Consider the following 17,396-nt stretch of genomic DNA (forward strand, 5'->3'; position numbering starts at 1 on the left):
TATGCAGGGAAGAGATCTTTGGAAAGAGATCTTATGCTGGGAAGAGATCTCATGCTGGGAATAGATCTTATGCTGGGAAGAGATCTTTGGAAAGAGATCTTATGCTGGGAAGAGATCTGGGGCCTCATTTATAAAGCGTTCTTACGCACAGATTTGATCTTAGACCGTACGTACGCTCAAATCCATGCCAACGCTCAGATTTATAAAACCGTCTTTGACGTGGAAAAGAGCTTATCTCCACGTCAGGGGCCTCATTTATAAAGCGTTCTTACGCACAGATTTGATCTTAGACCGTGCGTACGCTCAAATCCATGCCAACGCTCAGATTTATAAAAACCGTCTTTGACGTGGAAAAGTGCTTATCTCCACGTCAGGTTCAAACTTGACGTACGACCATTTCCTTGTGGTAATGCCAGGGTACTGCAAGTAATCTGAGGTCTAAGTGCGATGCATTTTCAAAATTCCAAGACCAATATCAGAAGATTTTTAAAGACGTTTTTGGACGCAGCTTAATGTTTCATGGTTTGGCATAAAACTGCTAATGAGAACTATAGCCCACTTAAGAAAGTGAAAAAACGTATAGCTTACTTATTTCATAATATCTAAAAAACACCAAGACCTACGATGGAATGATTGAAACATTTTTACAGGTGATCTAGTATATTTGGTGTTCTCACCAATCTAATATTGATCATAAAATGTCCAATTGCCCTCGTTTAGGAGAGGAAAAGTACATTTGTGCCAGGGATGTAGTGGTAAAATAAGAGGTGGGTGAATTATAAATTCCTCAATCTCGGTTGCGCCATGCGTATCGGATTTTTAAAAAAGGCATTCAGAACATGTTTGATAATGGTGGAGGTTATTGTACAATATTGGGAATATAGGATAGGCCTAGTATTGGATCATACAGTTTTGAATGTTAAAAGTGAATAAACTATTTGAGAGGTGGATAAACTCTAATAAGAGGTGGGTAGGCTTAAACTATATTTCAGAAATTTCAGAGGTGGATAAACTGCGTTTACTCGCGTTTAGCCTCCACTAGCCTACATCCTAATTTGCGCTCATCGGCCTATTCCCTAACCTGACTCTCACCAGATGAATTTCGTTCCGCCTAGCTCCACTCATATCCATCTGGGATCGCTTCCATTGGGAGTGATTTCGGCACCAGATTTTATGGTAGAGCCAATCAGGACGCAGGGCGGGAGTTTCATAGATGTGACGTAGTGGAGAAGCGACTGTGAGACTGTTTTGCCTTCAGCCTTCTGAAACACCACTCCAATGGAGCGATCCCAGATGGATGAGTGGAGCTAGGTGGAACGAAATTCATCTGGCAAGAGTCAGGTTACCTATTCCCAGCTTCGTAACAGAAAGGTAATATTTGAATGTAAGCTATACAATGTGGGCTAAAGATATTTTCTATCATATATATAGCCTACACAACCAAGGGACGGAAGTTATCCTCTGAAAGCAGGGCATCTTCATATTTAGTGTTGCGTCGGACTTGCGTAAAGAGGTGCAGAGCGCGCACCTGTTTGCTTTTTTTGACTGGCAGTGCCCAAGATCAGATGACAGTACGTGAGTTGAATAATGTAGGCTAAAATATAAAGGTAGGCCTAAAGCAAACAATAAAGGACAATGTTTAAGGCATTGGACATTATTGAAAGAAAATGATAGCAAAGATATGCAGAATGAATGAATAATGACCGGCGAACTAGGCTACTTTTTCAGCAAAAACATAGCCTATCCTAAAAGAAACGTTAAGCCTACATGACATATCACGCTTATAATTTAGTCCTCTGTTTTGTAGACTAAATCAGCATATTACCCTGGGTCATATTGGAAACGTACAGTAGCCTACTGTACCATAACGTACAGGATTATGCTGTAGGCCTAGAGGTCTTTCCTTCATAAGGTAGGCCTACCCAATTTTTTTTCTACAAAGTAGGCCTAAACATAGGCTACTAAATGTTGATTATTCACATTACTGCAAGTTAAAGGAATGGCGAGCAGAGGACAATGGACATGGATGCAACGATCTCTTTCCAGAAAGCTTTGCTGGAAAAACATAATTAGTTAAGCTATTCGAACTGACGCATATAGGCTAGTTAACATCAGATGGCATAGGCTAGGCCTATACAATGTTTTCAATATATAATTGTACATAAGCTACAGCTTTTAGGCCATTGATTTCATTAAAACATATGCTAATGATATTGATGAGGGGGTGTTTACAAGGCGGAGACCTAAAACCATCCGGCTGCGCACAAGTTCACGTTCATTTGTGATTTATAATGGGCACATCTGGAAGGTTTTTTTTTTTGTGCAAACGTTAAAGTGTTCTCTGAATCACACGTACGATCATTTCAGAAATAATCTAAGATCAAATGAAGGATGGTTTCTACGCAACACTTTTATAAATGAGGCCCCAGATGCATTTGTCATTTGCTTGCTTTCATTCCTTCTGGATGCACTAGTGCAAAGAATCAAAATGATTTTCCAAGATCATTTGGGTTCCAAGATCAAAGGGTTATTTTGGGAGGCTCTGAGCAGGCGCTGGAGTGGTTTACAGATTCTAAAAGTATTTTCCTAAAATGGCCTGGACAGAATAGTTACTCATAGAAAAGTTACATTTTTGGATTATAATGGTGTCAAACCTGTGCAACTTAAATTCATAGGTGTATTTGTATTTGTCATTCAGCCTATTTAAGTGAATCAATATCAAAAATCAATAATCTTGCAGTTTGGTATCAGTGTGTGCATCAAATAAAGCAAAGGAGTTGTCTTTAAGGGTTCAAAAATGGCTGCTTGATGCCTGCACGTGTTCTGCTTGACTGGCGAATGCCTCCGCGTCAACTGGGTAATGCGGTCAACTCTGCCATCTAGCGGCGAAAACATCCACTTTTTAAAAGTGAAATCGAAACTTAAGGAGATCCGCGCTGAATGTGGCGTTAACTTCAGCTTCGTGAGGTTGTCTGACTCTGTGTAGGTAACAATACCAGTGTTTCTTGTTTAATGTCTATGTCTCCTGCCTGTTTAAAACCTCCACCCGTGGAATATTCCCCATCTGAATGACTTGCCATTAACGCCTTTGTTGTGTTCTAGATGCAATACCGTTCACGACCACTAGAGTGTAGTGTTTACCTGTTCATGACAGCTGTTTTGTGTGAATATCATAAAATGGATAGAGTGACGTTTTAATATGTATGTAGTATATCTATTTCACCTTTTGCTGTTTTCGATATCTGTGTATTGAATGTATCACACTATATGATACATTCGTGTGTCACAATATATGAATGTACATTCAGATTTGATTCAGAAAACAGCTGAAGTATTTGCTCATGCTCCAATCACGTACACATTTATGTAATTTTTTTATGACACATTATTATAAAGAAAACAGAGCACTGGCAAAATACAGTCTCAAGTCCAAATCACATTATCGGTGGTAAGAGGAATGTTGACAAATGCATTGTTACTGCAAGGTAAGTTACATGAGGTAAGTGCTGCTCTATATTTACATGTAATAATGACACATTTCATATGTCATGGTATTAAACAATTCATATGAAACACAGATCCAAACTCATGATGTATTAAAATGGGAAGTCCCAGTGTGATTGGCGTATGGATGTGACAGCTCTGTTCAGTGAGATCATGACAGATTGGGATAACACACAGATTCTCCTTTGAAGCTGGGTCATCACATGTTTGGTAATTTCTGTGGGCATGTTAATCAACACACCAGTTCACAAAGTCATACAGGATGTTGGGTACATACTTGCTGCATTGGAAACATAATAGACAGTCACTGCTGACATATTACTCACTGTCATGCTCTACCTGATCCATGCTTTTCCTCAATATGTCTGCAGCCCTGTGTAATATTTGGATTTTGGAAAGACTCTGACTTGTCTGTGGAAGTCTCAGTCTACTGTTATTTCTGTGAGTTTAGCAGCTTCCCTCAGTGCACAATATGGTCATACTATCTGAGCAGATCAGATCTGACGGTCCTGGACGTGGAACAAATGCAAGCCTGTCTTTGTGCTGTATCAGCTTTTCCTTTAGTTTCCAGGATCTATATTTCTTGTGTTGAACTATGGACACACCTTCTTGCTCAGCAATGGTCTTTAGGATGTTGTCATAGCTATCAGTCAAAGAATTGAGTCCTCACTTTCATATCTTTGGACAATATTGTTTTATCAATGTCTTCAGTGATTTTAATAAAGGCATTGTTATAGACATCGGTCTGCTTTTTTTCTGCTGCTATATTTTGTTTAGAGATGTAGTGTGCAAGGCACATTTTATGGTATTTGGCATCATATGCAAAGAGATCTGGGCATGAAAGAATTTGAAGATGTACATCTTCATCAAGCCTTTCAGAAGCTGCCTGAAGGACCTTGTCTCTGGTACTGGGGACACTGGTTAGGGGTTCAGGCTGGTTGTCTCTGGTACTGGGGACACTGGTTAGGGGTTCAGGCTTGTAACCGAAGAGTTACCGGTTCGATCCCTGACCCAGAAGGAAAACTGTGGGCGGGGGAAGTGGTTGAGCACTGCTCTCCCATGCCCACATCCATGGTGCCCTTGAGCAAGGCACCTACATGTAACCCCTCACTGCTCTCCCATGCCCACATCCATGGTGCCCTTGAGCAAGGCACCTACATGTAACCCCTCACTGCTCTCCCATGCCCACATCCATGGTGCCCTTGAGCAAGGCACCTACATGTAACCCCTCACTGCTCCCCGAGCGCCGCTGTAGTAAGGCAGCTCACTGCTCCAGGTTAGTGTGTGCTTCACCTCACTGTGATTCACTAATTCACGGATGGGATAAATGCAGAGACAGCAATATAGGCTCACTCACTCAGTATTTTGGAGTTAAAAATTTCAACTGAAGACGGCTTGACGCCGAGACACGTCTGTGGGCGTGGTGCACTAAATCTTTTTAAAGTAACATACAAGAGAGTGCGGTTTCCTCCACTTCCATAAATGCAGAGGCCAAATTCTTTGTATACGCAAGTATACTTGGCCTATAAACCTGATTTACATTTGCGTCTGTACCAGTCGAAATGGCTGTCAGAGGTTCTAGTCTAGAGCTGGCCTTCCCACAACACTGCTCTCCCATGCCCACATCCATGGTGCCCTTGAGCAAGGCACCTACATGTAACCCTCACTGCTCTCCCATGCCCACATCCATGGTGCCCTTGAGCAAGGCACCTACATGTAACCCTCACTGCTCTCCCATGCCCATCCATGTGCCCTTGAGCAAGGCACCTGCACAACCCCCTCACTGCTCTCCCATGCCCACATCCATGGTGCCCCGAGAGGCAAGGCACCTACATGTAACCCCTCACTGCTCTCCCATGCCCACATCCATGGTGCCCTTGGGCAAGGCACCTTACATAACCCCTCACTGCTCCCCTAGCCGCTGCTAGTAAGGCAGCTCACTGCTCCAGGTTAGTGTGTGCTTCACCTCACTGTGATTCACTAATTCAAGGGGATGGGATAAATGCAGAGACAGCAATAATCTCACCTCACTCAGTACTGCTTTCCATGCCCACATCCATAAATGCAGAGGCCAAATTTTTGTCATGTAAAGTATACTTGGCCTATAAACTCCATTGCCAATTCTGAGTTCTGGTCTAGAGCAAGCCTTCCCACAAATTAAACAATCTCTGTATTTGAAATGATGTTGTATCAGCCCTTGGTGCAGATGTGCTTTTCAGCCTTCTGACTGGGAGATTTGCAGATGGTTTTTAACACCATCCTGGTATCCAGACTGGGAGACAAGATTACCAGACAAGCGGCCGCCACACTGCTCTCCTGGATGCCCAGAACTGCCCTTGGAGCAAGGCACCTACATGTAACGGTGATCCATGGTGCCCTTGAGCACAGGCACCTACCTCTCCAGTCCTGTTCTCCCATGTACACATCTGACTTGGTGCCCTTGAGCAGGCACCTACTGAGTCAGCCACATGCAGAAGGTTTTGTGACGGATGGGATAAATGACACTCAGTATTTTGGAGTTAAAAATTTCAACTGAAGGCGGCTTGGGTTGTGCACTAAATCTTTTTAAAGGGACTTCCATATAAATGCAGAGGCCAAATTCTTTGCAATGCTAGCATACTTGGCCTATAAAGATTTACATTTGCGCCTGTACCAGTCAAATGGCTGAGAGGTTCTAGTCTAGAGCTGGCCTTCCCACAAATTAAACAATCTCTCAGAAATGATGTTGTATCAGAGCCAGGTGGCTTTTAACACCATCCAACCCCTCAGAGGACAAGCTCTTGCAGATGGGTGTGGACGCCACCTGGTATCCTGGATTACAGATTTGCCAGACTGAAGAACTGTCTCTGCAGTGCCACAGGAACTGTGCAAACCCTACATGTCTGACTTCTGCTACAATACTGAGTCATGCCACATGCAGAAGTTTTTGGATGATACTTCAATCGTGGGTTGTGTCAGGGACGAGCAAGAGGAGGAGTACAGGAGCCTGGTGGAGGACTTTGTGCAGTGGTGCAAACTCAACCACCTCCAACTCAGCACTTCGAAGACCAAGGAGATGGTGGTGGATTTCCGCAGGTCTAAGCCCGCTCTGCTACCAGTCTCCATTGATGGGGTCAATGTGGAGGTGGTAAATACCTACAAGTATCTTACAACTGGACAATAAACTGGACTGGTCAGCAAATAGTGAAGCACTCTACAAGAAAGGGCAGAGCAGGCTGTACTTCCTGAGGAGGCTGCAGTCCTTCAATGTGTGCAGCAAGCTCCTCAGGATGTTTTACCAGTCTGTTGTTGCCAGTGTCCTCTTCTATGCAGTGGTATGCTGGGGAGGAAGCACAAAGAAGAAGGATGCTGGGCGACTAGACAGGCTGGTAAGGAAAGCTGGCTCTGTAGTGGGAGCTGAACTGGGAACTGGAATGCATCACTTCAATATCAGATAAAAGGACCCTGAGCAAACTGATCAACATCTTGGACAATGAGTGTCATCCACTCCACAGCACTATTATAAAGCAAAAGAGCTTGATCAGCTGGAGACTTCGCTCACTGCCTTGCACAACTGAAAGGCTGAGGAAGTCATTTGTCCCCAGGGCCATTGAACTGTTCAATGCTTCACTTAAGGGAAGAGGAGAGATAGACTTCTCTGCATAGTCTGTCTGCCTCTCCATGTTTGAGTACTGACTGTCCACTACTGTTTTACTACTGTCCACAGCCTAATATTTTACTACTGTTTTACTGCTACACTGTTTTTCATGCTATATTAGCACACATGACCAATGGCTTCTGCTACAATACTGAATGGCTGTAACTCTATTACCTCAACCTATTCTTGCACTGATATAGTTTTTATATTATCTTGTCTACATTATACATTACTCTCTTATTTGTCCATATTTATTTATGCTGGTCTCTAGACCTTACTCTTGCACTGTTGGACTACTTTTTGCACCTTCACCATGACACTCACTCTCTTGAGCACCTCACCATGCACACAGAACTACAGGCCAGTCCCGGCCCTGTCACTGCAAGCGTCTCATTCTGGATCACCCTCAAGCACACTGTGGATTTTTTTATTTAATTTATATAGTATATTTAGTATTTAGTTTTGTTAGTTTTTCTTATATTCTGCTGTCTCTATTGTACAGTGGAGTTTTGTTATATGTATATACTTATATTTACTCTTTCTGCTGTAAGTGCATGTGTGTGATCTCTATGCTACTGAGACCTTGGGGATCAATAAAGTATCTATCTATCTATCTATGTGCTCTCACTCTCAACATTTGCAACTTGCTGCTGCTCACTGATTTTTGTCTTACTGCAGTAGTTCGCTCTACATGATGCATGATATGAAACTTTGATTTTGAAGGAAATATCATCTGTATATGGCAGGGCGCCGCTAAGGTTGTATTCCATAGTAGCCTACGCACCATACGTGGCCCAACCCCCCCCAGAAAAAAAGAAAAAGAGACCCGACCTTACTTGAGCTTTTGGTAAATGTAGGCTAACCCTAACATGTAGGCCTCTCCTTATTGAGCCTAAGAAAAATCTTTACATAAACTGGAACAGAAAGCCCCTCTTCATCACGTCAACCTACCCATGTCACCATGTCATCCCTTATCAAATAGCCTACAGCATGAAGCGTCTAACTTTTACAACACTGGCTGTAGGTTATGTGAGCTTAGTCTCCCGGGAATTTTTTTTAGTTTTTTAATTCTGGTTGCTAAACACACTATTTTAACGCAGTTTGGGAAGGACAGGAATACTTCTACAGAGCAAGCGGCTCTGACTCAAATTAGGGTAACGTACCTTATGCGCATTATAACTTCACTGCCCAACCCGCGAGAAAGGGAAATAAAAGAAAAGAAATAAACCAATGAGTTTATCTCGCGATAGAGCAAAACACAGTTATGGTAACTTGCTAACAATTAGGATTTGCTCACAACACTCTAAATACATTCCACTGCTGCTTTGGTTGTCCCAAACTTTTAGACTACGCACAGTCAATGACTTTTAACACCCGCACCAACCCGACTCGTCATGACGTGTCTTTGACGTGTTTTTGGGGCTAAGATCTTAGCCCCAAAAAGGTTGAGAACCTCTGCTCTACGCATTAACTGAATCCCTGTTCCAAACAGCTGTTTTTTTTTTAAATAAGCCTACAGAGGTAAGCAAACAATTTAACATTTTAAACATGTGTAGACCGACAGACCGTGACCGTAGAGGACAAACTCTCACTGCTGTCAGTATCAGCATCACTGCTAAGATCAGTAGGCCTACGTCTTTTAACGTTACGGTTAAACGCCTGAAAAATATTAAGCTGCTGTTGTTGTTTTCTTTTCATGACTGAATGATTTAGGCTATTATGAATGAATGGAACGTTGTGTTTTTAAGCGCCAGAATTGACCCATCCAAACCACGCCCGAAAACCGCCACAGGTCAATCGTTATCATGTCATGACAATGCTACGTTTTCATATTTTATAGTCTATGGTTTCCATGCATGCACACCATACTCCGGTTTTATTCGGAATAATGGCAATATTCAGATTGCACATGAGTCAATAAATATATACTAGTTGTCACACAAGTTTTTTTTTTTTTTTTGTAGACTAATATTGAATGATTTCACAAATAAAGCCGTGAAAAAATTGTACGCACAGTGCGTGGATTACGCCTGCCGGCGCCACTGGTATATGCCAGAGTTTTATGGACATCAGCATCTCTCTCTGCTGAGCACGGTTTTATGGACATCAGCATCTCTCTCTGCTGAGCACAGTTTTATGGACATCAGCATCTCTCTCTCTGCTGAGCAAGGGTAGGTATGCGTTGGAGGCCTTCCACTGTGGGCTTTGGGACATAGGAATCTTTTTTCTTGCCCTTATTCAAAATGTTTCCCAAAAATGATACAAAGCTTTGGATCCAATGTCTGTAAGACATTCTCCATAAGACTAGTGAAAAGGAAAAATGATATACATTTGATATACATTGAAATGCTAATCAAGTTGAATTACACATGCAACATTAGTCAGAGGGCTTTCTTAGTTAGGGAAAGTAGTTTCTACAATTAACTGTTTAGGGTGAAGTACTATAAGCAGTGTAGGCTCTACTGTCCACTGCTGGTCTGACAAAAGCTTACAATATTATTTCCCATTATTCAGTAATGACTTGACCAAAACAAAATGAATATTTTAATAAAGGTGTTCCATTCCAATGTTAACCTGATTTAATTGGATCTGTGTTTCATATGAGTTGTTTAATACTGTGACATATGAAATGTATCATTATTAAATGTAAATATAGATCAGCACTTACCTTGCAGTAGCCTAACAATGAATTTGTCAACATTCTTCTCACCACTGATAATGTGATTTAGACTTGACTGTATTTTGCCAGTTTTCTGTTTTCTTTCATTTTGGACACCTCATACATTGAGTGACAGAACATCCTAATTTGTCATACTATATTTACATATTTGGTATTGTTGGATTCAGAATAACCCCACCTTTCCAACAAGCCATCATCTGTGTTTCTATGATAATTCCTGATAAAGCAGCTACAAAGAAAATGAAAACATTCTGCATAGATATTAATTTTTTGCATGTTTGCTTATTTTAGGTATGTGTTTACATGTCTCATTCATTCCATACATCAAGATATTCACATCCAGTCTTTTCTAGTAGGTAAAGCAACTTCCTGACTACATGCCAAGTTTCAAAGTTCTCAGAGCTTGTGTGATTGATCTGCACTAGTTTATATGCCATAACTCCCATACGGACAGGCTATATTTTAGTCCTTTTTTGGTTTTGGGGTGTATAACAATATCTGTTAATTTAACAATCTTAGCAGTAAAATATTTTTAGCCAAGAATCCATTTCATATATGAGAGACCTTAGAGATGAGGAAAAACATTGTTGGCTTTAGTTCTACCTCCGGTAGGGGTATCTCAAAAATGTGGGGCCATTGTCACTAGCCTACAGTGTTTCTTGTTTAATGTCTATGTCTCCTGCCTGTTTAAAACCTCCACTTGTGGAATATTCCCCATCTGAATGACTTGCCATTAACGCCTTTGTTGTGTTCTAGACGCAATACCGTTCACGACCACTAGAGTGTAGTGTTTACCTGTTCATGACTGCTGTTTTGTGTGAATATCATAAAATGGATAGTGACGTTTTAATATGCAAGTAGTATATCTATTTCACCTTCTGCTGTTTTCGATATCTGGTTGTTTATATGTATTGAATGTATCACACTATATGATACATTCTTTTGTCACAATATATGAATGTGCATTCAGATTTGATTCAGAAAACAGCTGAAGTATTTGATTCAGAAAACAGCTGGAGTATTTGCTTATGTGCCTCCAATCACATACACATTTATATTCATGTTTTATGACACATTATTTCACACCTCATACACATATACATACTCACACACATTTTATACCAGCAAATTGTAATAGTCTAATACTGTGATTTAAGTTAAATAATTTTAGTCATTGTCATATTAGAGCTTATAAGGAACAGGAAGTGACTCTAATATTAGAGCTTATTAGGACGTCAAGCGACCGCAACAGGAAGAACCACTGATGCAGGCAGACCAGGGTCATACGCCCTGACCAGTACTGCCCCACGTGCAGGCAAACCAGGGTTATACGCACTGACCAGTACTGCCCCACGTGCAGGGGAAACCTGCCCCACGGCAGGCAAACCAGGGTTATATGCCTGACCAGTACTGCCCCCTGCAGGCAAACCAGGGACCAGTGCCCCACGGCAGGGGAAACCTGCCCCACTGCCCCACGCAGGCAAACCAGGGGGTTGCCCCACGCAGGCAAACCAGGGTTATACGCCCTGACCAGTACTGCCCCACGTGCAGGCAAACCAGGGTTATACGCCCTGACCAGTACTGCCCCACGTGCAGGCAAACCAGGGTTATACGCCCTGACCAGTACTGCCCCACGTGCAGGGAAACCAGGGTTATACGCCCTAACCAGTACTGCCCCACGTGCAGGGAAACCAGGGTTATACGCCCTAACCAGTACTGCCTATATCTGTAATGATCAATGAAAAGATGACATGGTGGACCAGCACAGAACTGCTTCCTTTGTTTTGTTTTGTTGCCAGACAAGCTTCCATTTTGTGTTTCAAAATCATACCATTATAATGACTAGAACTCTCCAACTGGCAACACAGACAGAACGTTAGGCCTTTTGGGCTTGAACTCCCATTGTGACAGATGTACCAACATTCTATAGATGTAAACCCTTATGAAAGTATAGAGATGGTAGACCCTTTAAGGTTCTCAGAGCATAAAGATGGTAGACTCTTACGGTCGGTTTCCACACACCGAATTTTTGCTTCACTCTGATTGAGGTTGAATGGAAAGGAAATTCGACCTGGTTGGGCGAAATGAGAGCGAATCGCCGAGGCAGTCAAAACAAATTTGGCGAAAGTTTAACTTTATTCAAATGAGGACCATTCGACCATCAGGTCCGCGTGTTTGGAGTTACAAAAAAGTCTGACCAAGATGGCGAAGACTACCTGAGCTGTAAAACGAAAATTTGTATGTGATTAAAATGTTTCTACACGAACATTGGTACTTGTATCAACACAAATTGTGCTTTATATGCCACACGAACTTAGTCACCACTAAATATGTTAGTTTAAACACTCAAGCTTTTCAGCTAGCTAGTATGTTTCAATTTAAGCCTAGCCTAGCAGCTAGGCTACATGCTGCAACACAGGTATGAAATATATTGTCTTAGTGACCTTGTTGTTTCTATGAACATGAATTGTTGTTTAGTCAACAACAACTTAGTCGAGGCATAAAGACCCCTGGATATCTTCATTAAGGCGAGACACTACAGGGGAATAGGGTACATTTTTAACTAGCAAATATCATTATGAAACTTCCCCAGTTGATTACTTACATTAAAGAGAAAAAAATTGTATTACAAGTTTTCTGTAATTTAATCTTACATATGCAAATTAGGCATTACCTAATTAAATATGCGCTAATTTGCATATATTTTAAAACACGAAATCTGAGCATTGGATACAGCCAGGTTCAAAATTATGTTTTCATTGTGTTCAGATATTAGATGGGGAAACATTTACAGAGGGATTTATGAATATCTACTTTTGTTATCCTGTAAATCAGAATATGATGTCAATAGCCTTAAAAACTCGATTTTTTGCCATGTTTATAGGCATAAAATGTCATAAATCAGGCTTGGAATAATATATCAACAAACCCCTCTGTAGAAATCTTCTATATATAGTTAAGCATAAGACTAGAAAGTTTGGTGTATGTAAGTGCTTCTGAAGTGGAGATTGCGTGCTCAGAGTGGGAGAGGAAACTTTTTTAGAAAACAGCCTTGAAACACAGACAATGAGATTCCGCTCTAGGTGTTTCACGGTGTGGAAACCGACCGTTAAGGTTCTCAAAACAGAGATGGTAGACCCCTTAAGGTTCTCAGAGTAGAGATTCTAGACCCCTTAAGGTTCTCAGAGTATAGAGATGGTAGACCCCTTAAGGTTCTCAGTGCAAAGAGATGGTAGACCCTTTAAAGCAACACCAGAGTTTTTTTGTACTTTAAAATAATGTTTACAAAATTGTTTCCGTGGTTCATCAACTCGTAACAGGGTGAACGGCAATTCTGCATTCGCTTCGCGGCCCTCTATCGGCTATAACCGCACTATGTAAGTTTGCCAGATCGAGTAGCGGATCTGTAGTTCGATGGAATGAGACATAAGAAACTACAAATTTGACTTGCATGATGTCGCAATACATCGTAATTTCATAAAATCATGCAACATATTCTACCTTGTCTATGGACATCTTTATTTGCAAAGCCGTTGCTGGATAAACAAATAGCGTGCGTGCAACAGGAACATTTCTTTGGTGTTGCTTTAAGGTTCTCAGAGCATAGAGATGGTAGACCCCGATAAAATAGTATTAGTAGTATATTACTGTACAGGTATTTACATTTGATGCCTCTTATGTTAAAACACTCAACTATCAAATGAAATCTTATACAAGCTTCCTATGAGGAGAAATTTCATGCATCAAAATCGTTGTGAACATGATCTTAAATTTTGCGCGTGTGATCTTTGTGTACATGATCTAAAGTTTGTGGTGTGTGTGTGTGTGTGTGTGTGTGTAAAACTCAACACCACCGCAGGTAGTCCAGCGTAATGTTTTAATATGTTGTATATATAGATGGTTCATCCATACATCAACCAAAAGCTTGAGAGCTTCACGATCAAGTCCAACAGTACATGCTTCAATGAAGAACCCATGAGCTGCAGCCCCCAGCACTGTCGGCTCTCCGCAGAACCTCAGCCGTGTGTGTGGAACCCAGCACTGTCGGGCTCTCCGCAGAACCTCAGCCGTGTGTGTGGAACCCTGCACGTGTCCTGGCGGCACTGACCAGGTCTCGGCCGGACTCGGCCTCAGCTAATGTGCCTTTCAATCGCGCCAATCAATCAGATGGATGGGTTAAAAACCTGCTGCGGGCTGCGTGGGAGTGCAAGAGACCTGAACGTATGAAAGTGCTAGTCAGTCGTGTACACCAATCCGGCTCCTCACGTCGCCGTGACAACCCCCCAGCTGCTATTTACACCAGATATGAGACAGGGGGCGATGTAGAAAAAAACTAACGTGCCAGTCGGCAGGGGGGGGGTGGGGGAGGTGTCCATTTCCTGTTTCCTGTTTAGTCCCATGAGTGGGAGTGGGAAGACCTAAGAGCTGTCGGCTTGGTGACCAGAAGGCTGGCTCCCACGGGGTAAGTGTTGTCCAGAGCGTTGAGTCTCGGAGTGTCTGAGTGTGTGGGGATGTGTGTGTGTGTGTGTGTGTGTGTGTGTGTGTGTGTGTGTGTGTGTGTGTGTGTCCGGCCCATAGTCCCTCCCAGGCGTTGGTTGCGTTTGGTTTGGTTGTGCTCCTACATCTTCTGGGGCTTTTGGCCAATTTGACAGTCCGATTGAAGAGTGAGCCGAACCAGATCGGGAACAACACAAGCTTTTCACTTCACTACAATCAGTCACAGAGTTAGGGGGTGGGGGGCGGGGGGCGGGTCAGTTCATCCCAGGAGCCGTCCCGCCGAAGTTGAAGGTGGGGGGCACCACGGGGACGTTGAACTTGTAGCCGCCGTGCTTCTCGATCATCCGCGACTCTGAGGAACACACACACACACACACTCTGGGGTTAGACACACACACACTGACCTCATGTTTTATACACACTAAACGGGCAGGCTATATGGGTGAACAAAATTACTACTACTACTAATAGCGGGTGCCGTCCGAGTGAGGGTGTGTGTAAACAAAAAGGTCCAAACGCACGAGTGAGTGTCCTCCACACTCTAGCTCCACTCTAGCCTAGCTCCACTCATCCATCTGGGATCGCTCCATTGGAGAGCTGTTTCAGAAGGCTGGGCCTTATCAAAAATCCTTGCATATGATTGGATAAGCAACTTGTCCGTCCGTCATCACCAACAAAAGCCTTCAGAGCCGTTCTCTGATGATCTTTTAAGGAAAACATATTGGGTAGATTGGACAACACGGATGAAATTGCAGCATCAATGTTGACGCTTGCTTCCTCGATGCGAGTCGCCATTGTTGTCTGAATCAAAACAGTCGCTTCTCCGCTACGTCACATCTATGAAATTCCCGCCCTGATTGGCTTTACCATAAAATCTGGTGCCGAAATCACTCGGCATCACCCAACGGAAGTGAACCCAGATGGAGGTAAGTGGGGCAGAACGCAACTCACCTGGCGAGAGTCAGAGTCAGGTGAGCATGGTGCAGTACCGGAGTGCAAAAATGACAATTCTGCTTTGCCCTGACCAGGGGTGTCGCTGGCAGTTGAAAACATTCGGGGCTTAGCCCTTAGATTCTAAACGGTTCTCATAATTCCCATTTTGCCTGCCCTTGCTGCTCACTTTTGATAGATTAATCCACTGACTCTACCCTCATTTGCGCCACATTGATTGAATAATATGGACAATATTTTGACAATTAAAGGACATGATGACCTGTTGCCATTTTGACATTTCTGTTTGCTGTTAAAAAGGAACTATATAGCCTATAGGCCTATGTTCTTACCGTGTGCGGCGCGTCTCTGGTCAGCCAGTGTGATGACGTCCTGCAGGGTTTTGGTCTGCTCCTCGTCCAGCGTCTGAGTCAAGGCCTGGTACCACGCAGGGTCACGCGTCTGCAGATCCACACACACACACACTATAAGATGGCATCCATGTCTATGTGTGTGTGTGTGTGTGTGTGTGTGTGTGTGTGTGTGTGTGTGTGTGTTGTGGCGTACTCTGTAAGATGGCTTTGAAGATCTGGTACTTGTCCACGTAGTTGTGTGTGTGTGTGTGTGTGTGTGTGTGTGTGTGTGTGTGTGTGTGTGTGTGGGGCGTACTCTGTAAGATGGCTTTGAAGATCTGGTACTTTCGGCCCAATGAGTTGTGTGTGTGTGTGTGTGTGTGTGTGTGTGTGGCTGACTGACCGCCTGACTGACCGCCTGGGGACGCTGCTCCAGATCCATCAGCGCACAAAGCCCCAACACACACATCTTACGGTCGTGGAGCCTGCGCGCACACACACACACACACTCATGTCAGTAATAGGGCTGCATGATTTTGGGATAGATATTGTAATTGCGATTTGATTTTTTGAATATCAATGAGTCCGGGACATTTGGAACATTGAAGTGAGTTGTGCCTGATTGGTGAGGATGCCTAGAACATGAGAAGCACAGTACTCCTGATTGAACACTGCCATTCTTAAAGGAAAATTCCGGTATTTAGCTGTTGTAGGCAGCCACTCTGACTAGTCAAAGGCGATTCAAAACGAGTCAGAAAAGTCGAGACGGGACCAATCGTCAAAATTTCAGTGTCCACCACTCTAGTTCATCCAAAACAAACCAGAAAAGGGACTCAAAGTGCTAAATACTGGAATTTTCCTTTTAGTATCGATACTAATAAAATTAGGCATCGTGACATTTTTAATTTCAGGGTCGTGATTCTTTTGTAGTTATCAGTGCACCGTGCAACACTACACAGCCCCAACACACAGATCTTACAGTGCGCATACACACACCTTACAGCCCTGGAGCTTGCGTGCACACACACACAAACACACACACACACACATCTCATGGTCCTGGAGCCTGTGCACACACACACACGTTAATGAGGCATAGACATCTCATGATGTAGGAGCAGTGTCCACACACCCCAGGAAGCAGTCGACGTCCTTGAGCCACTGGGTGATGAAGTGGTTTGTGATTGGCTGGGTGGTGTTGGGGAGGCGGAGATTCTCCAGCGTGTTGAGCAGGAGGGGCGGGGAATAGTAGAGCGCTGCTATGGCAACCTGCAGACACATGGTGCGCAGCTCACTAGTCTTCACCTCCCGCGTCAGACGCTCCAGAGCAGACGCCACGAACAGCGGGACCACCTGCAACACACACACTCATCAACACACCACCTGCAACACACACACACTCATCAACACACCACCTGCAACACACACACTCATCAACACACCACCTCATCACCTCACACACACACACACGAACACACCACCTCATCACCTCACACACACAGACACACAAACACTCATGAACACACCACCTCATACACACATGAACACACCACCTCATCACCTCACACACACATGAACACACCACCTCATACACACACACACACACAGACACACGAACACACCACCTCATACACACACACACGAACACATCACCTCACACACACACACACACACGAACACTCAGGAACACACTTCCTCATCACCTCACACACACACACGAACACACCACCTCATACACACACACAAACACACCACCTCGTCACCTCACACACACATGAACACACCACCTCATCAC

General features: G+C 43.3%; 1 protein-coding gene across 1 annotated transcript in view; it reads right to left on the reverse strand.

Annotated features, from left to right (window-relative positions):
- Window positions 1–13,684: 13,684 nt before the first annotated feature.
- ipo7 (importin 7) overlaps window positions 13,685–17,396 on the reverse strand; it is a 32,651-nt gene continuing 28,939 nt past the window's right edge. The window contains exons 20-24 of the mRNA XM_048230927.1: window positions 16,734–16,954; window positions 16,001–16,086; window positions 15,816–15,860; window positions 15,602–15,718; window positions 13,685–14,670 (exon numbers count right to left, since the gene is read on the reverse strand). Coding sequence (XP_048086884.1) covers window positions 14,573–14,670; window positions 15,602–15,718; window positions 15,816–15,860; window positions 16,001–16,086; window positions 16,734–16,954 — 567 coding nt within the window. The 3' untranslated portion in view covers window positions 13,685–14,572. The remainder of the gene's footprint in view (window positions 14,671–15,601; window positions 15,719–15,815; window positions 15,861–16,000; window positions 16,087–16,733; window positions 16,955–17,396) is intronic.

Source organism: Alosa alosa, chromosome 21 (genome assembly GCF_017589495.1).
Source record: "Alosa alosa isolate M-15738 ecotype Scorff River chromosome 21, AALO_Geno_1.1, whole genome shotgun sequence".
Lineage (NCBI taxonomy): Eukaryota > Metazoa > Chordata > Actinopteri > Clupeiformes > Clupeidae > Alosa > Alosa alosa.